The sequence below is a fragment of the Molossus molossus genome, unplaced genomic scaffold (genome assembly GCF_014108415.1).
Source record: "Molossus molossus isolate mMolMol1 unplaced genomic scaffold, mMolMol1.p scaffold_m16_p_13, whole genome shotgun sequence".
In the NCBI taxonomy this organism is placed as follows: domain Eukaryota; kingdom Metazoa; phylum Chordata; class Mammalia; order Chiroptera; family Molossidae; genus Molossus; species Molossus molossus.
This window is the reverse complement of record NW_023425348.1, coordinates 40763611-40787748: the sequence shown is the minus strand read 5'-3', so window position 1 is coordinate 40787748 and position 24138 is coordinate 40763611. Positions and strand designations below refer to the sequence as shown.

The window sequence follows — 24138 nt, the reverse complement described above, 5'->3', positions numbered from 1 at the left end:
CCACACCACTCCCTCTGCCTCCACAATGGGACATGAAGTTCACTATGGCTGTCCCTGAAAAGGCCTTTCCTTCCTGACCTGCCCAGCCCTGCACACCGGGGTCACGTGGCTGAGGAGGCCACGACTCTGCCTGCAGCCCTCCTGCTCAGGGTTCTGCAGAACGGCCCTCAGGAGCGCCTCTCGCGAGGTGGCCTGAGCTCCGCACTTGCTCGGAGAAGGGGAACCCGAGCTGCCTGGGGCCTGGGGAGCGGAGATCAGGCCCAGACTGAGCTCTCACCTCTGCCGCAGTCAGGGCCCAGGAAGCCCAGGAAGCAGTGGCAGGTCCCCGAGATGCAGTCGCCGTTGCCATAGCAGTTGCTGGGGCAGTTTTCCACCGATTCTGGAGGAGAGAAGAGAAGCAGAGCTGAAACAGAGACTCCTCCCCGGGGCCCAGGAGCCCCGCCTCAGGTTACCCGGGACCCACACGTGTGAGCTCTTCCAGCCCAGTCCTGGGCAAGCAACCCACCGAGTTAAAAATTCCATGTCCTTTGACTCTTACTGAGGTACCTCCCAGCTGACACTAAGGGAGGTGTTCTGGAAAATGTCTGCCTGAGCCACTTTTTTTATAAATCAAATTTGTATCCACGAATACGTTAGAAAATTTTCGCTAAAAACATTAGGGAACGATAGTTTAATTTGTCAGCAGTGGTTATCTTTGGATGCTGGGTGATTGGGCGATTCCTGTGGTCTTTATTTATACGTTCCTGTGTTTCCTATATTTCTCATAATGAGCTGATATTCCAGGAGTCAGTTTTTTAAAGCTACTGAGCATTTGTAAACCTGTCTCTTCCCATCTCTGGTTTTTTGACCATCAGTCCACGTTGCCACTGTCTCTCACCAGGCGAACACAACAGCCACTCGGCCGGCCCCTTAACTTCCTCTGTTGCTCCCTCCCTCCCCTGATTCATTCACCACCCAGCAGCCTGAGTGATGGCTCTGAAACATTATCCTACTTAAAACCCTTCGATGGGGGAGAAATGAAAACATCCGGGCTCACTGAAAAAGCATAGGAACCCAGCCAGCGTGGCTCAGTTGGTTGAGTGTTGTCCCCTGCACCAAGAGGTCATGGGTTCGATTACTGGTCAGGGCACATGCCCAGGTTGTGGGCATACCTAGTAGGAGGCATGCAGGAGGCAGCTGATCAGTGTTTCTCTCTCTTTCTCCCTCTCCCTTCTCTCTCTAAAATAAAATCAATAAAAACGTATATTAAAAAAAATAAACAAAAGGCCTAGAACTTTCCTTTCAGATTCCCTGTGCCCTACCTGCACCCCCAGCATCTGCTACGATGCCCACCTTCGCAAAGACGCTCCTTTCGCTAACTCTCTCTTATGCTTTGGGATTGTCTGTGTGACATGTCGAGGAACTACAGAATTCATTTCAGAAAGATTTCAGTAAAAAAGTCAGTCAGTGTTTTGTAGCTCCAGGTAGTAAACCCGCGGCTGGAAAAGCTGGTCATGGAAAAGCCCTCTTCTCAACAAGCTGCATGTGGAAGAAAGGAAAGAAGTCACCACATAGCAAACGCCTTCTTTGTGCCATGTCGTTCCACACACTTTGTCTCATTTCACTGTCAACAAACCCAAAAGCATATATTGTTTTTCTTATTTTTTAAACAGGTGGCTGACTGAAACACCAATCAGAAAGACTATATGTACCCCCATGTTCATAGCAGCACTATTTACAATAGCTAAGATCTGGAAACAGCCCAAGTGTCCATCAGTAGACGAATGGATAAAAAAGCAGTGGTACATATACACAATGGAGTACTACGCAGCTGTAAGAAAGAAAGATCTCTTATTCTTTGAGACGACATGGAGGAACCTGGCGAGTATTATCCTGAGCGAAACAAGCCAAGCAGAGAAAGACAAATATCACATAATCTCACTTATTTGTGGAATATAATGAACATAACAGTCTGAGGAATGGGGCAGTCCCAGAGACGTGGAAGTGGGGTACAGACTATCCCCAGAAGAGGGGGTGAGGAGGAGAGATAAACCACATGTGTGTATGGACATGGACAACAAAGCTGGGGACAGGGCGAGGAAGTTGGGGGAGGGGGGTATCAGTGTAGGAAAAAGGAGAAACATCTGTAACAAAAATTAAAACATTAATTTTAAAAAAATGCAAAAATAAATAAATAAATAAAAAGGTGGCTGAGAGATGAAGTCGTTTGCTGAAGCCACACAGATACTATGTCACGGAGGCAAGATTCAAACCCAGGCCTGTGGGCTCCAAGCCTCGTCTTCTTCAATAAGATTGTGCTGTCTGGGCTGTAGAGGAGCCCACCCCCAGCAGACGCCAGGAGAATGAGCAAGGCGACAGAGCTGGGGGAGGGCCAGGCCCGTCCTGAAGATAGCAGAGGACAGGCTGGAAGGCAGGGAATTCTAGAACTGCTAGAGCTTAAAGGGGACCAAGAGAGCATCTAGCCCAGTGCTTTCATTGAACAGAGAAGGAAACAGAGCACGGAGGAAGCGCAGTGACTCGCCCAGGCCTCAGAGTGAGCCTGCACCCAGAGCTGAAAGAGAGGAAAAGGCCGGTGAGGCGCGGCGGAGCTAAGGATTCGGCCACGTCTTAGCCCACAATGGGAAGTCGTGAAGCAGGGCTAAGGCCTCTGGGAAATGAGATGTTACCATGTCAGACAAGTCTTGCCCATTGGACAGTGCAGCCTGCGTGGGAGAACGAGGTAACACTGCCCCGGGGAAGCAGCTCTGCCCGGAGGTAGTGAAACCTGGTTCTGGGGTCCATTCTTCGGGCGCCACGCTGAGTGACCCAGAGCAACTTCCGTCCCATCTCTGCATCTCACCTTTGTCATCTGTGAAATAAAGGTGATGGCAGAGATGACCCCGAGGACTGCTTCCCGTTCTGCAAATCTGTGAGCCTGTCATGAGTTAAGAGGGCAGCGGTGCAGAAAAGGCATCAGACAAGGGCATGGAGCACGGAGGGCCAGCGCGATGGCAGCCGATAGGGCAAACCCAGCAGACGGAAGGCGGGCTTGGAGAATGGCTTGGGCACGGAGAGAGGGAAAGGGTGGGGAGATGGTGGGGAATTCATAGCCTGGTAAACTCCCAGAATGGTCTTTTTCCCACTGTTTGCCATTATCAACTTAGAAACTATTTAAAAAGTGGTTCCATTGCGAGTGGGTGGAAAATTCTCCTTACTCGGTGCTGTTCCTCTAACCCGAGCACCCTTTGACACTAGCGTGGAGTTAAGTACAAGAAGCGTCTGATCCAGACTATGTCTCGTCTCAGGGCAAAGTGGTCTGGGTCCCTGAGGAGAGGGGCTCACAAGCCAGGGCCCTGAGTACCTCTGCTCTGCACTGGCTTTGCCTGGAAGAATCCATGTGTCTGATGCATACCTGTAAGTTAGAAGTGGCTTCCTAAACACTTGAGAGGCGGGGGGAGAGGAGGGAGAGAGAATGGCTTAGAAAGTTGCATTTTGAATATTCTTTTAAAAATAAGAATTTTGAGTCAAGTGTAAGGCAAGATTACTTTTACATCTGGCTGAAGGTCTGGAGGCTGCGCCCTACCTGTGGTTCTGCAGGAGCACAGGACAGAGGCAGAAGGCCGGGCCTCCAGGTCTTGTCCTGCTAACCGAACAATGGCTGCGGGGCCCTGACCATGTCCTTCCTCTTTCTGCACCTGAATCCTCATCCTTGAACTTGCTCCTCCCATACCCACCTGCTTGGCAACTCCTCCTCCTTCTTTCAAACCTAGCTCAGATATCACCTCTCACAACCCTTCCTGATTTCTTCAACAGGCTAAGTTACTCCAGGACTCTCTCTTCTTCACCCCTACTAAAGCCCCAAACAGGCCCCATTATTGACTGTGAAGTCCCAGAGAGCAGAAACTGAGTTTATTCATTTACGTATTTGCCCTGGTATCCAGTCCACAGAGGGGTCTTAACAAACATTTGTTGCCATCGCTGAAATCATTCGACGAGATGATCTCAGAGCTCTCTCCCAGATCTAAAATCCTGTGGTCCAGTGTTCTCAGAACCGTGGTCTTTGAGAGTCTCCTAATAAAATCACTATAATTACCAGCTGCATTTTTAATAGGATCAATTGCAGATTAAGTGTTACATACACACTTTCTTGATTTTTGATTTATGAAACCTCCAGGATACAAACCTGTTCATCATCTGCCAAAAAGCCTTCGTGGTGAAAAAGTGAGGAACGTACATTTGCTGTGACCGAGCCTAGTGTTGGTTGCTAAATCTGACAGCACACACTGCTGTTTGCTACAAAACTTGCCCGAGGCTGTTGGTTCAGAGCAGGCAGAGGTTTTAGGAAACATGGCATAATTTTATGATAGTAACAAGGAAATAGAAGGGACACATTTGGAGAATATTTCCTTCTGATGAAATGTTTATGTATACCATTTTTCTTCCATCTGGAAAGATTTCAACTCCTTGGGGTCCACCGGGGACCCCACAAAGAATGAGTCCCCACTGACGAGATAGCTCTACGCTGAACGCGGGTGCGAAGCGACAGTGCCTGGCTTGGGAGAAGCGTGAACTTCACTGAGTAAGCGTGTCGTTATGTTTCCCATTAGTGTTTGGTGAATGTCTTCCCTCTGTAGTTCCTTCCTGCTCTGCACATGCCCAAATGGCAGCTGCCTTCGTTTTGTCGACTGAGTACCTTTAGATCTGCTCAAATCTAGATGCGAAGTGCAGCTGCCTAGGAATAACTGGTTTCCATCATCGGCTCGATGGCATACTGGAACGGGCCGTTCTGCCTGGCTCTCGTGCTTCCGTCACAGCAGGGGGTCCTGCTAGAAAGTCTGATTTTCAGAAACTTGTTTTTCCTCCCATCAATACTGGAATGCAGAGCTGAAATGTTGCCTGAGCTCCTTCTCTGGACACGTGTTGTGAGTGGGTGTGTGCTCTGGATGTTGAACATGTTGCTCGAAATACAAAGGGGCGTCTGCAGAAGGAAGGAGGACAACAGCGTGCGTTTGTCCCTGGAGGAGGCAGGGGACGGGACCCCACAGAGGCTTGGGTGAGCCCCCTGCAGTGCCTCCTTTTGTCTGCTCCCCACCCTTTCCCAGAAACAAAGGGTAGATCACCGCGTCAGGGTGAGAGGGTAACGGCTGATGCCCGGAAAAGCCTGCCTTCATTTGCCACTTTCTGCTTTTCTGTTTTGAAATCCCACAGCTTCATTTTGTAGGAAACAGGGAAAGACCGGAGACGAAGCCCCTGCCTGGAGAAGGACGACTGGGTGGCCGAGCTGCCTACTGGACCCCGTTTCACAGGGGCAGTTACCCTCGAGGAAAGGAGTCTCTTCTCCCCCGTCAGCTCCCCAGGGCATGGGCACACCTGCTTCATGCCCTGGCCTGAGCAAGCACACCTCTGACACTGGACTCCAGCACCAAAGACAGAAGAAACAGCTGTGAGTGAGGTCAGAGCATAATGACCATCCTTGGTCTCTCTCTCTCCTCACCCAGCACTATTCCTCCCTCCCAGCTCCTCCTCTGTCTTGCTCCCCTGTGACATGTCCCGGATAACAGAAGCTTCTGTTTACTACCTATAATGCCTTCCTCTGCTTCTCTTGTCTCTCCTTAAGTTGTCAAAGTGGATGTTGGACACTGTCTGGGAGTGCTCAGTTGCAGAACCAAGGTCTACCTACTGCCTGACAGAGACCCACTCTCCGATGCCTGCTTTTGGCTTCTCTGTGGGATGGATGCTGATGCTTCAGGCAAGAAGGAAGGGACTTGGACTCCAGGGCAACCAACTGGATGACTGGATGCATCACCTTGACTGCAGCTAGTGACATTTATATTTTAGGTTACATCTATTACATCCTCTTTGATCCTGAGAGGGGACTTGTTTTATTATTGGCAACCAAAAGAAGATGTGCACACACACTAGAGAACACAGCTGGGACTTAATTCTACAGCAGCTCAAGGTCAAGAGAAAACTCTAACACAGATCTTCTCATTCCCTCAAATGGAACTGTTAAAGACATATCATTCATTCCTTATAATAATGATGAGAAATAGTACGGTTGCTACCATTTTACAGTCTCAGATGAAGGCTGAGAGCTGATGTCACTTTCTCAAGGTCACAGCTATAAGGGCAAATCTGGTAGGTGAACCAAGCTGTATCTGAAGCGAAAGTGTGTGGTATAAGGCCTGGACCAAAGTCTGGGCCTCTTAGAGTGATGTGCCCTTGGGGCAAGTCATCTCTAAACATCAGTTTCCTCACCTGTGAAATGGCGTTAATAATAGCACCTACCTCAGAGGGTTATTTGGAAGAACAAATAGGGTAACTCTGTGCATGTAAAGAGGTTTGCCCAGGACTTGGCAGAGTTGGTATTTTGGTTGGAAGAAAGGGTCATGCGTGCGTATCATTTGTGAACTGAAACAACATACTGACTTGGTCTGATGAATCCAAACCAGGCAGTGTGGGTTATTGGGGATAAACACACACATATGCATATAAAACACAGAGCAACTCCCCACAGTTAAAGTGGGAAAGCAAGCGAGCACTGTGCCGAATGTGAAGAAGGCAGGGTGTTTGAGTAAATTCCCTCCTGGGGAAAAGTACTGTCAAAGCAAATTAAACCTGTTGTCTCCCAGAAGCCCAAACACAGGCAGACTCATGCCAACAACGGAAAGAACTTTCCTCCCTCTGCACTCTAGATTGGCACTGGGCAGGTGCCAGGTGCTGGAAAGCTGTTCCATGGCCCGGGAGGTGTCAGTCCCTGTAGGTACCCCAGCTTTCTGTGCAGATGATGGAATTCAAAGGCCTTTCATCTGCAACAGTCTAGGTCAGCGCAATGACAACAATTTGACAAAGCCTCTGACAGCCTGGGCTCGAAGCCAGTTCTGCACTGGCACTTGAACTGGGAGATCTGTTTTCAATCATACCCAGAAGTCTACCAGCCACTATTAAGAGCAGCTCTCGGGAGGGGTCTAGGAAAAAGATTGTTTCCTTGATTACATGTGGTCTTGGTTCTTTGTTAATTATTTATTTGGGGGCAAACCAAAGCTCATCAAGAAGACTGTAAACTTCTTGAAGACAAGCACCATGTCTGGTTCTTCAAAGAGTCTGGTGAAGGCTCCACACAAGCAAATCCTCAGTAACGTTTGTTGTCGAGAAGCTCAGCAGGAGCACAAGGGCAGTGGCCAGGGCAGTGGTCAGGGCTGTGTACCTGGCCCAAGCCAGACTCAAGGAGAGGTGGCGGCTAACGGCCTGTTGTCTCCTTGTCGTGTATTTTTATGGACAATGGAGTGATGGGAGGTTAATTTTGTATTGTACTTTCAGTAGTCCACATCTGGGGGCCACATTTAAGAGCCTGATAAGACAAACTGGAGTGCGTTCATCAAAGAACAACCAGAAGGATATGAGAACTTAAACCCACATTTCAAAGAAAGAATTCCTGTAGGAGTTGGGAATGTAGCCTACGGAGGGGTAAGAGCTCTGTTTAAAACCATCCGAAGGGCTGATACGCGAACTGAGGATTAGGTTCTTGTTTTGTGGCCCTCATAGGTTGACCTAGGTCCAATGAGCATGGGCTAGAGTCCTTGGGAAGTGGACTTGGTGTAAGTGGCAGAGCGGAATACCACTCTGGCGTCGGGGTATCGTCCGGGGATGAACACTAAACTTCATCAAGGCAGGGCATGTGTTATTCATCTCTGAATCCTCAATAAATAGTAGGTGGTACACGACTGATTGTTGGACGGGGGGACTAAACGGATGGACTAGGTAATAGAGGGTCATACCTTTTCAGTCACTGACATATTCAAGTGGAGGGCAACTTAATGACTGCTGGGAGGACTAGAGGGGGGTTGTCTTCCAAACCTGAAATCGTATGATTCTCTGAGTCCTGATTGAAGGGAACATGCCTGAACTTTACCCAGAAACTTCGGTTTGAGTGCTTGTTAGGTGACCATGGCCTACCCCCTTTCTCTCAGGGGCTTTCGCTTCACCCCCAACCTTCATAAAATTTATTCGGCAAGCATTTACTGAGCATCTACTCTGGCTCAGGAAGTGTTCCGAGAGAAGTGGATGGCTTGGGCGATCTTTCAGATCTAACATCCTGTGAGCCAATGAATCCAACCAAACAGTCAGTACTTAGAAAATGATACAGACAGACAAAAAAGAAAGCTTAGATCATCACCATGTTTTGGGCCCGAGGGAGGAAGAGGACGTTTACTGTCTAGGGGCAGACTCCAACTTTCCAAACCTCCCTGCTGTCCTCTGATAGCTAGAACGATATTATCATCTATCCTGCGAGAGGGTCCCCATGAGTCACCCAGGCTGCGTGAGCAGGGACGGGACTAGGGAGCAGGCGGCTCCCTGGCTGCCTCTAAGCAAGAGCCCCCACATTGTTCCCGGGGCTGCTGGCAGCAGCTCTGGCAGATGTCAGAGTCCTGCAGTTGGCTGTGGTTCTGCTGCCTTTCCCGGAGAAGGCTGCACAGGCACCTCCCTCCCCCATGCCCTGTGAGCATGTGCAGAGGGCCACCGAGACACGCATCAGATGGGGATGGGACTGACAGGTGCCACGCTGCCCAAGGGCAGAAGGGCCTTCGAAGAGGAGGTGCTGCTCACACATTGGGAGACACTTTTCCTTCGCTCGTGGATTTATCAATCCTTCACCCCCAGCTCCTTCCGAGGAGCACTGCTCTGCCCAGTTCCTGCCTAAGGAGCAGGCACAGGTAGACCAGACGATGCCACCTCCTCACTGGCCTTAGGTGATTGGACCGGGATGAGCTCCTGACCCAAGGATGCTTAATTCACAGGCCGACTGACTGGCACTCAATGACATGGCCAGAGTCCCAGCCCCTAGTACTGGCACTAAAATGCACACTGGGAATGTGGCAGTCAGCGATGAGGGCATGAGAGCGAAGCCAAAGGATGTGACGGAAAGAGAGGGGCTGGTAAGGTGATTCTGACCAGGTAGGAGCCAGAGTGAAAAGGAAGCCGACTGAGTGAGCAGAGGATGCTGGCTGGTCAGCAGGGAGTGGCGAATGGAGCTGAAGCTCCGAGACAGGGACACCACGTGCAAAGGCCACGCACAGAAGGCCACGCAGCCCAGGAGAAGAGAATAAATAGGGCCCTGGAACCGCCTGGACCCCCAGAGGCTTTCCAGTGCCTATGTCAGTCCCACACCGTGTCAACCTTTTGCAAACCACGCCACTGCCGCACCTGCCTTTCCGTGAGGTTGCGTGTGTTCTTGCTTCCTGTGACTGGAGGAACCGGACACGTCCAGTCACCTTGAACCTTATCGGGCTCTGCCTGGTGTGCAGGCTTTCACGGTAACTGATAAGTGCAGCACTTCGTTTCCAAAGCACTTCTACACAGTTTCATTTGATCCTCACCATAGCTCCGTACGGAAGAAGGGAAGGTGCTATTATGCCCTGTTCTGTCGATGAGAACAAGAAGGCACAGAGAACTTGCTGCGGTGCACGCAGCTAATAAGTGATCACCCTACCTAGCCTAGGGGTTCCTCCATTGCACCCCCACTGCCAGTCCGATAAGAACACATGCTGGTCCCACTCCTGCTGCCTGTCCGTGGGCTACAGAGTGAGGACTGCACAAAGGGAGCCAGGACCTGGAAGTTCCAAACAGCACCAATTTTGGTTCTGTTCATTGAAACTCTGGTTTTAAAACACACCTACTAGCAACTGAAATGCAGTTCCGGCCATTCACAACCAGATCATGCTGGACAGTAATAATGATCTGTTGACTCATTATCATTCATTCATTCATTCATTCATTCAAACAAGCCTCTTGGACTCCACTGTGCTGATGCCATCAGGAGGACCCGGAGTGTGGTCCTCGCTCTCAAGGAGCAGCGGGAAGGCTGTGGGCTTTGGAGAAGTAACATATCTGGGTCTCAATTTCAGCTCTTTTAAGGGTGAGACTTAGAGTAAGTCACTGTATCTGAGATCTCGGTTTACTTACCTATAAAATGAGAAAATCACTGTATTATACCCTTGTTGTGAAAGTTAAATAAAACCACTATACACATACATAGATGTAGACGCACACACCAGCGACTTGGAAGGTGCTCAGGAAATGTTGCTTTACTCCCATCTCTAATACAGTGTCAGTGGTCATCACCTTCTAGCCTGTGTCAGTCCCCTGCAGGGCTTGTGAAAACATGATTGCTAGGCCGACTCTCCGAGTTTCTGATTTAATGGGTCCGGGGTAGGGTCCCAGGTGATGCTAATGCCCTTAGTCTTGGTACCACTTTAAGAAACAGTGTCTGGAAAAAAGGCTGAGACTTCACACACAGATCTATCAAAACAAGCCAGAGAGGACAGAAAGATCCCCTCTGCAAGAATGCAAAACACTGTGGACCACATCCAAAGAGGAGGCTCGGTCCTCCAGGCGGTGGTACTGGGGCAGCTCTTAGAGAGTGGGCAGCCATTTGAAATGCAAAGCTGTGCGGGGTAAGATGGGGGTCCAGTGAGCCAGAGTCAGAATAATCGTCTTCGCTGCTCCCACGCAGCGACCTGCTGACCATCATGCCAACTTCGTGTCGTCCATCTTCAGAACAAATTACTTAAGAAATCAGTTTTTACAAAAGTTCAACTCAGCTGCTGGCTAGAGAGGTCTGTCTAACGAGCATCACCGTGCTGGGTTACTCTGTGCTGACAGGCCAGGGAGGGACGGAAACAGCTCTAGGAGGTGGGGTGGGGCAACTGCTCGGTTATTCTCCAATCCTTCATCAGGGCTTGTCAGCCAGCTCTCGGTGCTGCTTACACACCAGGGGAAAACCGCGTCCCTCTCCCACTGTATGTCAGCAGAGCCGGGGCTGCAAACGCACGGGGCTACGTAAAGAGGACCTAGACACCTTCCTGCGGCCAGAACCCCCGCGCTGGCCTGGCCTTCACCTGGAAGATGGAAGTTTCGGGGTGGTGTTCCCCTGGCCCGACCCCCGGTGTCAGCACTCCAAGTGGACTTCTGCCTCCAGCTTGCCCCTCTCAGTCCACCCTTGTCAGCCACAGCTGTCACCCTGGAAGTGTGTCCCTCCAGGTCACTGCTCCGTAGCATCACAAACTGGAGGCCTGTGGACACTTTTGTTTGCAAAGTGTTTAAAAATTTTTCAATTTGTTGGCAGATTTCTTTGTTTTTTAAGGAAATTCATAGAAAAATTGTACTGGCTTTTCTTGAAAAACTGGGAAATCCAGCATGGCAACCTCCTCTCCCTCGGGAGAGGCCTGGACAGTGGGGCTGCCGCACTCTGTACCGGTCCCTTCGTGCATGTCCCGCTGGCCGCCCAGGCCTGCAGACACACGGCCCGGCCTGGAGGAATGTTCCGCTGTCTTTATGCCGTTGCCATAGTCACGGACCATCTGTCCTATTATTCACTTGGTATTTCTTCTGACTCATTTATTTTCTTTAAAAAATTTTAAAACAGAAATTAGATATCGTTATGAAATAATGGTTTGACATACCTAATTATACTTTTCTCCAGTTTACGAAAATGAATTCATGATTTTTGAAATAGAATCTGTCTATATGATCTAAAACAATCTCAAGAACTATACTCGCGGGAACACTGGTGAGGAGAAAACCCACATTTCTGAACCAAGAGTTTAAGGCTCCACTTCTCCTTTCCAAACGAATTTCTTTGCCACCGGGGTTCTCCTCTTGTCCACTTAGTGCTGCTGCCAAATTACTCCCCACCCCCTCCCAAACCCACATAGCCTTTCCAGCCTCCCCAGCTGTGCCAACGCTGGTGATCCCGCCTACAAAGCTTCCCTCTGCCCCCACTCCGGCACCTGTCCAAGTCCTAACCATCCTTCATGGCCCAATTTAAATATTACCTCTTTCGGAAAGCCGCCCAGATTCCTTCTAGCAAGAGGGACTGCTCTCTCTCTCTCTCATCTGAATCTAATGGCACTGGGATTCAATCCTTCATTTATCACCTACTGCTTTCTACCTTGAAGTGTAGTTATTTATGAATATGGCCCTTTAGCCCTAGAAGACTGCAAATTCCTTGACAGTGAGGGATCCATTTCCCATTCGCCACCTTGTGTGTCCAGAGCAGCTAGTCACTCAACGCTTGTCAAATATCGAATGACAAAGGGCGACGTGTTGATTTCTGCCTCCAAGCCTGCCGCGGGGCTCCTGCGGGGTCTGGACGGCTCACGTCCTTGCGTCCCCTTCCTCTTTCCTTTTTTTCCAGGTTTCACGGCTATAAAACTTTTTTCCAGACCGGCTGCTTTCCTGTCATGTCTCTTCCCCTGGGCCTGTTCCGTTCAGCGAGACACTCTCCTGGGCTCCTTCCCCCTGGCAGCCATGTGTTTGGGGAGCGCACAACAGTAAAACTTTGCAGGGCCCCAGATCTGTTCTCTGGCGAGAGCTGTCAGGATGGCTTCTGTGAATCACATCCTTGAATTACTTCTTCCAGGACACAACACAATAAAATGATTAACGAGATGGATACATTCTCAGACTCGGGTGGATTTTTCTTTACAATAATTATAACGTGTGTTGGTCTGTCTCACAATGATTCGAACAGTATTTCTTCTTTATTTATCTGGTAGGTAACACTCAACATAATAACTTGGGTCTATATCTTTGGGCCAGAGGCCAAGTTGGACTTCTGTTGGACATAAAATCCTATTAGAGATCATGGTAATGTAATTAGATGTTCGAGTTAAATATTTTATAGCTGCTCTAGCCACCTAGATAGATCACTCCCTCAGCCTCTGGGCAGAAACTGCCCAACGACAAAAGCAAACACCACATATCTTGCGAGGAACTGAGAAGTAGTTGCTGTTGTGAAAAGTTTATGGAAACTTCTGGCCTCTGGCAGAAGGGCTTTAAGACCCCATTACGCTACCTTATAATATAAATGTGAGCTCCTGCCCGGTCTTGGCTGGAAGGGAAGTGACCCAGCTCCCTGGCCAGTGAAAGGCTGGCCTGCCCCTGTGCCAGGGCTGTCTGCTGTGTGCCTAGTGAGAGGTTAGGACGCGTGCCGTCGGCGGTCTGCACGCCTGAATGACGAGAGCCAGTGGGGTCCCTGGAGTCCAGACTGCAGCCCTGGGGCTGGCTAGCCTCCTCCTTGCTCCCTGGTTCCTTGTACTTGTCCACTGGGCTGGAGTGTGAGCATAAACCCAGGCGTGCTCAGTTCCTCAGGGCTGGATCCTGCCTCCGGTGTAGTTTGACTTCCCTTGGCTGGGACGCCCTGACCCATGGCTGAGCATGGACTGTGAAATCAGACGGACCTGGTTCTGACGTCCAGCTCCAACTCTCACTAGCTGTACAGCGCTGGACAGGGTTCAGAGACCCTCAATGAAGCCTGGCTTCCTTACCTAGCTCATGGCAAGGCTGGGAAGTACACGCGATAATGCAATGTTAAGCACATAATGGCTTGCAGTCAATGTCTCATCAGTGGCAGGCAAAATGAAGCCAAGTCAAAACGAACCAGACAGAGCGAACCCGTTGTGGACGGCGAGGTCCGAGGCTGCCTGGTGTAACAGGGAGAGCACAGGCTTGAGAGTGAGACCCCTGGGTGTTCTCACTCCACTCTGCTGCCTCCTGTGGGACCTTGGACAAGTCACTGTACCTCTGTGTCCCATTTCCTTGTCTGCAGAGTGGGAGTGACTACAGAGTGACACACAGCAGGTGTTATAGTAATATCAGTTGAGCAGCTATAGTACGAGCCAGGGACCCTTGCTAGCGGGTTAGCATTTCCTGGCTGTCCTCTGGCTGACCTCAGCTCACCTCTCCTTCATCAGGGGCTCGTGGGTGTGTGCACTTTCTGACAGCAGGACGAGAGGGAGCTGCTCTAACTCTAAGCCTGGGAAAGCTGCACCTGATGCTCCAACTCCGTCCCCACACAGCACTGGCTCAAGTTACTAAGACACAACTAAGTCCATGTGAGATTGGGTTTCTTCCGCCCGTGTGGCACACGACCACATCTGGGATGTGCCCACACAGATGTACTGGGGATGCTGACTTCTCTCTTCCCTTCAGCTCACACCTCCGAGGCACGCATGAACCTTCTACAGACATGCCCCTTCTTTCTGTGACAGTCACATTGTAAGGGTCCAGCCTCTCCTGGAACCCCAGGGACATTTCTCATGCACCCTTTCGCAGCACAAAACCCCAGCTTCTTCTTTCTGTGACGACTTACCCGGAGCACCCTGGCGTCGCCCGCCACATGGGAGGCTGGTTCTGCTGACTGGCCTGATCCATCATTAACTAGGGGGTGGGCCCAGCGGCCAAGGCAGAGTGCGTACACACACGCGCGTGCACACACACACACGTGCACACACATGCACGCTCGCCTGTAGGAGAAGAGAGCTGCCACCTGCTCCCTGTTAAACTGAGGGTGTTGGGGGCTCATGCTAGGCTTGCTGGGTCTTGAGACTTCCGAAGAAGGTGGTAGAAAGCAGGTAAAAGAGATCATCACCTTCCCAGGGAACAGACCTCCAGCCGAGCCTTCTGCCTCCTCCTGGGCTGGGGTAAAAGACCCCTGGGTCCTGAGCCCTGCCCCGTAGAGACGGTATCTCCGCCTGCCCGGGCCAACCGCTGCGGAGCCTCCTGTCACCCCTCCATTCTTGGCATCTGGCCAGCGTCCCAGAGGACACAGCTGCACACCCTTTCCGAAGCAGCGGGTCTGAGGGTTGGGAGGTTCAGGGAGAGCCGCTTTGGTTCATGATGGCTGAGGGTAACCCCTCTTTCCCTCTCAGAGCCTGGGGAAACCCCAAACTTCACGGCCAACCATCAGGACAGTAAATTGAGAGAAAGGCACTGGCCAGAGAATACCTTCGAAGACATCCTCTGAAAGTCGGAGATGGGCTAAACATCTGACCTCTCTCTCTTGCCTTCTGAGCCTCTTAGATTTCTAGTGCAGACACAAGTTTTTAATAATAAAGTAATAAATTCAGACATCAAACCAGGTAACATAAATATAATAATGGCGATCACTGCCATCCTTTACGGAGTCCTGCCGCGTGCTGAGCACAGTGACGAGCACAGTGACAAGCGCAGGAATCTCGTCCATTATCCCATGGAACCGTCACCCGGCATTCACAGCAGGGGGCCATCATCTGCACCTTTCGGAGGGGGAAGGAGGCCCGGAGAAGTGGGAAGCTTGCCCAAACATTTAGTTACTGCAACATCTACTCTGTCCCAGGTACAGGAGATGACCCGATTACCCGGCTCCCGTCTCTGCTGCCCCCTCGGGTGAAAGCGCATTGCGGTAGGACCTCCTCGCCTGCTCCCTCCAGGGCGGTGAGTGCTCTGCAGGGGCCACGGTGGGGTTCAGCCCCTCTGCAACCCCAGCTCCCCATTCATGGCCGGGCGAAGAGCCAATGCTTGGTAAATGGTCAGTTGAGATCTAGTGAAGGCGTGGCCCCTGCCTGCTGACCTCACAGTCTGACCCCAGGGAGGAGAAGACAGCTCGCAGTGGGGTCAGCGCTTGTGGTGAATACAGGTGTAAAGCCTGGAGGAGGAACAGTCCTCCAGGGACCCCCACGAAAGCAGTGTAGCTCCGCACCGGGGCTGGGGAGACTCTGCAGGCAGAGAAGGGCCCCGGAGTATTTAGAAAATGCAGAGCACGTTCGCAGGCAGGTGCTCTCAGAAGCGGGCAGGGGCAGGGGTGGCGCGTAGGATGAGCAGATTCAAGGGACGAGGGGCCTCCCGTAGCCTGAGCTGGGGGCCCGAGGGAACTTCCTGTCAGCAAATGCAAGTGCCCACTGCCGTAGCTCTCTCCTGTTCAACCTTGTGAGGCGGCCACCACCAGGTGGGCTCGACCCACAGGGCTCAGCCTGTGGCTCTGACTCCCACCATAAAAGTCTTCTTTCAGACCCCAAGCCAGTCAACATGTCTCTGCTTTGGGATTCAGATGCCAAGTACAAATGAAAGGAAGTAACAGAGAGCCCACTGGGCGTCGGGCAGATGCCCATGCGTTATCTCACTGAGTCCTTCTGCAGCTCCTGGAGGATAATCACCTTTCTCAGGGTCGCACAGCTGGGTGGGTGCAGAACTGGGGTGGGAACCTCTCACTCCCGGAGGCACTCAGTCTTACCCTACACTCCGAGCTTCCCTCAGTCCTGGATTTTTGTTCGTGGTTCCTCCCTTCCTTTCTTCCCAGTCAGACCCTCCTAGGCCTTCTCGGTCTGCCCTCGGCTGCAGTGGCCCTTCTTGTGGCCTTGTCAAATTCCCTGGACAAGTCACCGTGCACTGCACGGTCCCCCGTCTGCGGACACAGTGCCGTGTGTCGCTCCTTCCCCGGCTGCGGACCCCAGACCTGCATACATTGCTCTCCCCCCAGGAGCAGCTTAGTGCTTTGCTAAGAAAGAAATAAATGAATGCACAAGCAGTACATGCATTTTGAAATTGATTGGCTTTTTGTCAGACTTAGTTGGGTGTACACAGGTAAACTAAATTCGGACAACTGTGTGCAGTGAGAATAATGCACATGGAAGTGGAACGGGGACTTGCAGTGGTGTTAACACCCGTGGTGCACTTCGTGGGGAGCCCACTAGGGCTCCGCCTCGCCCGTCCTCACCCCTGCCCTCTGCCCTCTGCCCTGCCGCTGTCTGCTGTTTGCTCGGCCTGCTACGTATCCATTACTCTGGGGCTTCTCCTCACCTCTCTCATTGATTAAACTCCTTGTTTCCAGGACCCCTTTCTTGGTTTACTTTATGGTTTTGGGGGAGTGCATTTTCCAGCAGCTTCCTGAGAAAAGGTGAATGAGAGGTACGATTTCAGGACAGTGTATGGCTGTATCTTTAGTCTACCCTAGACTCGACTGATACTTCACTGTCTGCGTGAGATGAAGGGGGAAGGAAGCCTCAGGGTCTACTTGCTGCTGCTTGCAGATCACTTAGATCTGAACCCACCCGCGTGGCAGCTCCGGGCCTCGCTCCTGCCGCACCCAAGGCCTCGCTCCAGAGCTCCCCTGGGGCTCTGCTCCCCACTGGATCTCAATCAGCAGGGCTCAGTATTCAGCCTTCTCCATGCTGCTAACCCAACCCTCCTTCTCTCCTCCTGCCATCCCTTGATGGCCACTGTCTCTTACTCTCTGTGTCCTTGTGGGCTGTTCTTCATTTGTGTGCTTTCAATCACTGCTGTCAGTATGGAGGGACGCCAGAGGGAGATGAATATAACACCCAACCACAGGTTCCTCTCAATAAAATCAGGAAAGCTCTCTCTTCCCTCAGCGTTAGCCGCTCACCCTCACCCGCCTTTTCTGACTCTTCTTCTACCTGCGAAATGCTGGTGTCCTCAGGCATCTGTCTTAAACCCTTCTCTCTTCCTGCCGCTTGCCACCCACCTTGCTCTCCCCATCAGTTTTTTGAGGTCTCAGCTTAGATGCCATATATTCACAATGAGCCTTCCCTGACCCTACCCCACTTAGGTTAGCTTCCCTCGTTGAGTGCTTCTCAAGACCCCAGCCCTCTCCTTCATAACCCACTGTAGTCACGTTACTGGTCAGTGTCCTCCCTGCAGGCTGAGCGAGCCCCCGGGCACGCCCCTGCCCGCCTCGTTCCCAGCTGTCACCCCTGCCATAGCAGAGGGCACGGTGTGGAAGGTGTGGGAGAAACACCCTGAACGAATGCAGACTTGCAGGATAAACAGATGAGTGGCTAGATCGACCAAACCGCACTGAACCGAAACCCGGGCTTGTCCATGCACGTGCTGCCTGATCTCGGGCCAGTGAAAGAACCTTTCCCTCTGAAGCTCCGGTGCTGCTTCTACTAAACAGGAACAATAATCCGATGCCGTCCTGCCTCGGTGGGCTGTAAAGAACAACATAAACACAAAGGAACCGTACGCTCTTGTGCCGAGCGAGCTGGAAGCCTGCACGACACGGGGTCCCTGCTACCGCGGTGAACGCTGCTGCACGGACAGTCGTGTCTGTTTTGGTTGTGGAGGGCGCAGGAAACAGGACCGCAGGTTCAGGTTTCCAGTCTCAGGTTCTCTCAAATACGCTTTCTTTCTTTCTTCCTTCTTCTTTTTTTTTAATCCTCACCAGAGGACATTTTTTAGTTGATTTTTAGATAGAGTGGAATGGGGGAAAGAAGAAGGGGAGGGAGGGAGAGAAAAAGAGAGAGACATCAAGGTGAGAGAGACACATTGATTGGATGTCTCCTGAATGACCTGGGGCTCAACCTGTAACCGAGATACATGCCCTAAACTGGGAATCAAACCCACAGCTCTTTGGTCCGCAGGCCGATGCTCTAACCACTGAGCAACTGGCCAGTGCTCTTCTCTTCTCTTCTCTTCTCTTCTCTTCTCTTCTCTTCTCTTCTCTTCTCTTCTCTTCTCTTCTCTTCTCTTCTCTTCTCTTCTCTTCTCTTCTCTTCTCTTCTCTTCTCTTCTTCTCTCTTCTTAAGTGAATTGCATGAAGCCTTCGCTGGTGGCCTCTAACACTAGGCACTCGGGATGGAGGGACCACTTGTGTTCTGGTCTCTCCTCAGGCAAAGCTGATTTAGAAAGCATGGTGTGCCCTCATGGTTAACAGTTTTAACTTAGTGCATTCTTTAAAAAGTAAAAACAAGAAACAATGAGAACACTTACACGCACGGAGGTGTGTGACAGAGCTGAGCAAACACACGCGTGTCCAAGCCCCTGCAGCACTCAAGACGACCCTGGCAGCAGCTCTGGTCAGCGCGGACCCCGCCGGCCCTCTAGGTCTGCCCGTGTGCGGAGCGGGAACGTGCGGGAAGCCCAGCTCAGGCCCGTCTGCCCCTTCGGAGCCCAGCCAGTGCCGCGAAGCCTGCGTGAGGTCGTTCGGGGGCCTCCGGCGCCCACGGCCAGCCTGACAGGCACTGACCAGCACCCCGGAAACGTCATTCTGCTCTCAGCAGCAGGAAGTGGTCAGGTGGAAACAGCAGTGGTCTCAGAGCAGAGAGGCTTGAATTCAAGTTCAAATCCTGCTTCTACACGACTGAATTAGGCAAATTACATTGTTCTTAATAGATGTATTCATATTGTAAACATAACTTCTGTCTGACTTCTGGGACTAGAAATTATAAGCATTTCCCCATGTTTAATACTCCTTATAATGGTAAATTTTTTTTCTTTATTGATTTTAAAGAGAGCGAAGAGGTGAGGGAGAGAGAGATAGAAACATCGATGAAAGAGAACTTCGATTGGCCACCTCCTACATGTGCCCTGACCAGGAATTGAACCGGTGACCCCTTGGTGTATGGGTCGATGCTCAACCACTGAGACACAATGGCCGGGCTTATAATGGTAATTTTTAATGGCTGAGTAATATTCATTAAGTGAATATTCCAAAATTTGCTTATATGCTTTCTTATTAGAAATAGTATTGTTTCCAAATTTTTACAAGTGTATATGCAATGCTGAGATAAGCAAGCAGCTTTTTCAAGATATTGGTTTATTTCTTAAGAAAGACTCTCAGAAGTTGAAAATGTGAACGATTTTATGATTTAACATAAAATACCAATTTGCTTTCCCAAAAGATGTATTGATTTACAATGCACCCTGTAATATATATGGGTACAGTTTCAATCCCTTTGGTACTGGATATGAATTTGGAGGGGGTTTCTAATTCATTAGGTAAAGAGAAGATACACAATTATTTTAATTTGCACTTCTTAGATTACTAATGAGGTGAAATGTATTTCAGGTATGTTTACAGCATACTATATATTTTTGGAAGCTTTTCTACATAGGAGCTTTAGCCATTTATCTATGAGATCATAATTTTTCCCCCACAGGATATGCACTTTAATATAATATAGACAGTAACTCTTTCTTGCTCTTTCATAATTACTGCAATTATTTTCCTGGTCTACTATTTTTCTTATTCTTATTTTGGTAAGTCTTCTAAGATACGAAAGTTTTACATAAAAAAAATTTTTTTTCTTTATTAATTTTAGAGAGAGAGAGATAGAAACATCGATGAGAGAGAACATCGACTGGCCGCCTCCTGCATGCCCCCCACTGGGGATTTGGCCCACAACCTGGGCATGTGCCCTGACCAAGAATCAAACCAGCGACCTCTTGGTGCATGGGTCAACACTCAACCACGGAGTCACATCAGCAGGCAGAAGTTCTACACTTTTAAGTAAGCATTTACAAGTCTTTTGCTTTGAGATGTCTTCAATGGCTTTCAAGCTTAAAAGTCCTTCTCTAAGTCAGAGATATGCAAATATTGGGTTTTACCCTTTTTAAAAAAAATCCTTACCCAAGGATATTTTTCTATTTATCTTCGGCTGGAGTAGAGAGAAACATCCATATGAGAGGGACACATTGACTGGCTGCCTCCTGCACAACCCTGACCAGTACCGGGGATGAACCGCAACCGAGGTACTTGCCCTTGACCGGAATCGAACCCAAGACTCATTGGTCCACGGGCCAGCGCTCTAACTGCTGAGCCAGACTGGCCAGGGTGGGTTTTACCCTTTCTTGGTTTGACTTTTAAGTACCCTTTGAATCCATCTGGAATTTATTTTGGCGTATGGTGTGAGGGGAAGTCTGAATCAGAGGGTAAAAACTCCGGTTCCTCGGGGGCCGGGCAGGTCAGTGAAAGGAGGCAGGTCAGCGCTGAGAAAAAGGGATGAGGTGGAGGCTGTATCGAATGACAGAGGACTGAAGGGGTAGAGGCTTGTTCCTGCAGGGATTATGGCCTTCTAATTTGTAAAGGTACACCATAAACCTACAGTTTTATGGAAAATTGTCCCATTTTTAAATATTGGGCCAACACTGTAGGCTAAAACCTCTCCTTGTCTCTCCGCCACATGTGCCCTGAGAATGTCACTCTGCGGCCGCAGGGCTAACCCGAGGTGTTCCGAGTTACTCCAACATTTACTGACTGAACCTTTTCTGCTCCAATAATTTGCAATTCTCCCCTTCTCAAATATTAAAATTTTACATATAACTGGTTGTGCTTCTAGGCAATTTTCTTTCATTAGTCTGCTTGACTCCGCTCTCTTTTATTATGGATTTATGGTATGTTAATGTCTTTAAAGATGAGTACCCTTTCATTATTCTTTTTGCAATTTTTTCCATACTTTCATCTGTTTATTATTCCAGCTGAGGTCTTAAACCATTCAACCAAATCGCCTAAATTCCCTGTAGGATTCTGTCTGGCATTCCATTAACCTATAAATTGACATATTTAGAGTATTTCACCTTCTCTTCTAGGAACATGTTATATTTCCTAATTATTCATGTCCTATTTTATAGCTCGCAATAAAATTTCACAGTTTTTGTCACACAGGTCACATATAGTTCTCATTAAGATGATATTTTAATTTTTATTGATTTATTTGACTGAGACATTTTTCATTATATTTCATAGCTGGTTATTGTAAGTATATGAGAAATCTATTGACTTTTGTGAAGCTACCTCATACCCCAGTTACAAGTTCTGAATTCTTATTAAGAAAAATAGTTTTTCAATTAATGTTTGTGTGTTCTCTAGGAATACAAACACATCCTTCACAAATAGTGATAGCTTGTCTCAGTCTCGTTTCTGTGCAATGTCTTGCATTGGCCAAAACTTCTAAAACAATGCTAACAAAAAATATATTCTTATTTCTCAGTGATTTTAAAGGGACTTTGTCTACTGTTTAACCAGGAAGCACTGGATTTTGACTAGAAATCAATGTTCTTTTTTATGCAAAGTATTTTTTCCGTCTTTCATCTTTAATATTGTTATGATCTAGGATTGTCATCAAAGGGGGTTTTTATCACTTATCGAACACATAAGACAGAAGCACAGTACATTCAAAAACATTGGAAACTTGCAAAATAAGCGTGGACCCGATGTACCTGGGTTTGAATCCTGGCTCTGGTCTGTGTAACATGGAACAAAATCACCGCCTCATCTGGAAAATGCGGATGATAACTTTGGTGGGCAAAGGTGAGTTATGAGAACTAAAATGAGTTCATGTAAATAAGTCGTGCTTAGTGTAGTACTTAGCACCTAGGAGAAGCTCCACAGATCTCACATTCCTCCCCTATCATTTAAAAGAGACAATGGTGGCACAATTTCCCACATAAAAGCTTTCCCAAGAATAGCTTGCGTTTACAGGCTTGAGAAAACTCAAACTGTATTTGTGAAAAATACCACCCAGCCTTCCTGCTTTAGTACATAGGACCCTTTCTTGCTTTTCTAAAATACACAGTCCATCCTTTGCACTCTCTCATGGATTCTTTGGCCTATGACACAAATGAAAATATAAAACCAGGCTGATATGTAATATGAACCAGGAATGAAACAAACTGTGCTTCTATTAGCCCTGAACATGAGCGCTGCTCAGATAAAGGCATGAACAAGCAGCTACTCAAACTAGAACCAGATGTTCTGAGGTTTCTGCCTTACAGTTTTTTACAGCCCTTCATGTAACACTTGGAGTCCTGTCATTTCAACAGAGGGTCCTCTGCTCTGTTTAAGCAGCAAGAAACCCGCCCCCAACCTCTGTTAGATTTGCGATCACTAAACCTTGGCTCGATTGTAAAGATAAAGGAGCTCTTTCCACAAGTAGAGAGATCCTTTGGCACAAACTCTTTGGCCCGAGCAGTGTCAAGGAGTGACAACGCACCCCCGCTGCGGTGTTGTGGGAGCAGAGCTGAAAGGCTCACCCACTGCCCTGGGAAAGGGGACATGAAGGGTGCCAGGGAAGTGGGTGCTGCCTGGGGAGGGGCCCGGGCAAGGTGTGCAAAAGCCAGTGTAGAAAGAGCGTGGATTCTGGACTGAGATCAGCCCAGACTCAAATCCTGGCTCCGCCCTTACTCCATGTGGGACTGTGGGCAAGTTCGTTCATTTCTCTGACCCTTGTTTCTTCATCTCTATAAAGGAAATAATTGCTCCTGCGTCCCTGAGACTGTTACAAAAGTCAAGTTAGATATTGCATGTATAATACTTAACACACTCCTGGGACCCTGTAAACACTTGAACATTATTAGGAACTAATATTGCCAATAACAGTAACAAACACTTGTGTAGCACCTATCACGGGCCCAGCATTGTTCTCAGTACTTAACACATATTAATTCGTTGTATCCTCATAATTACTCCCATGAAGTGGGCACTCATTTTTCAGATAAGGGAACTGAGGCAATGATGGGTTATCCCTCGTGCCCACAGGCAGTAAGTGACTGGGGCTGGATTCAAACCAGGCCGTCTGGCTTCAGGTCCCCTCTTTAACCACTGAGCCACGTTACCCCTCTCTCTACTAGTGTATTATACCATAGAATTGATTCGCTTCAGTGCTACCTCGAGGCTGCCTTTACGTGGAAGGGAACACACAGTGCAGGCCACGGAGGGCTTGCTGGGTAAGGCACTCCCTTTCTAGAAAGCACTGCGGCCCCGAGATCAGGGCAGACTCTCCTCCACCTTCAAACAACTTCATCTTCTCTTCTTCACCGCCCTCTCCTTCCTGCCCCACGGGAGGAGGTGTCTCCCCTCCTTCCCTGGCCCTAGCCCTCTGCAGCTGCCCTTCATTCTGTCTCCCACCTCCCTTCATGAATCATCTCCCCTCTCTCCTGGGTCTCCAGTCTCCCCCCCTGGCTCCGTCCCCACCGCTGACAACACGTTCGAGGCTCCCCCACCTTATATAAACCTTCCCTTGAACCTGCCTCCTCCTCGGGTTACTCAGATCTGTCTCCTTCCCTGCTGTCTAGAAGGGACTGTTTCTACTCCACACCTCTCACTCACTCTTGAACTCATGGTGACCCCATTCCACCTGCAGCAGGGGGTGGAAGCTGCCCCCACTGGGGTTGCCAATGACCTCCCAAAGACCAAGTCCAGCAGCGTCTCTGTAATCAGCTCCCTAACTTTTCTCTAAAGTGAACCTCCATGTATCCCTTCCCCTGCCCATCCTCTGACAGTTGGGGTTCCATCCTTGAGTCCCTCCTTCTCACTTCTACCCTCTCACCTGCCCCCCCCCCCATATCAACACTGAGGACGCCCACTGGGTTTCTGTCTTCAGGTCAGAGCTGCTCCCCGAGTCAACGCCTGTTTATCCACCTGTCTGTTGGTGTCTGCCAACAATTAACATCCACTGGGAAATTCTATTAGCAGCTCACCTCTAATGTGAACTCACAGTCTCCCTACTTCCTTGCCCCAGCAAACCTACTTCCTCTCCTCACTTCTTAACTTAATTAATGATATCACTGTGCATCCATTCTCCAAGGTCAAAACTTCCTGCC

General features: G+C 49.5%; 1 protein-coding gene across 3 annotated transcripts in view; it reads right to left on the bottom strand.

Moving 5' to 3' along the window:
- TENM4 (teneurin transmembrane protein 4) overlaps positions 1 to 24138 on the bottom strand; it is a 390035-nt gene that overhangs the window by 144732 nt on the left and 221165 nt on the right. For all 3 annotated transcript variants that reach the window (XM_036259322.1, XM_036259324.1, XM_036259323.1), the window contains one exon: positions 278 to 379. In XM_036259322.1, the coding sequence (XP_036115215.1) occupies positions 278 to 379 (102 nt within the window). The remainder of the gene's footprint in view (positions 1 to 277; positions 380 to 24138) is intronic.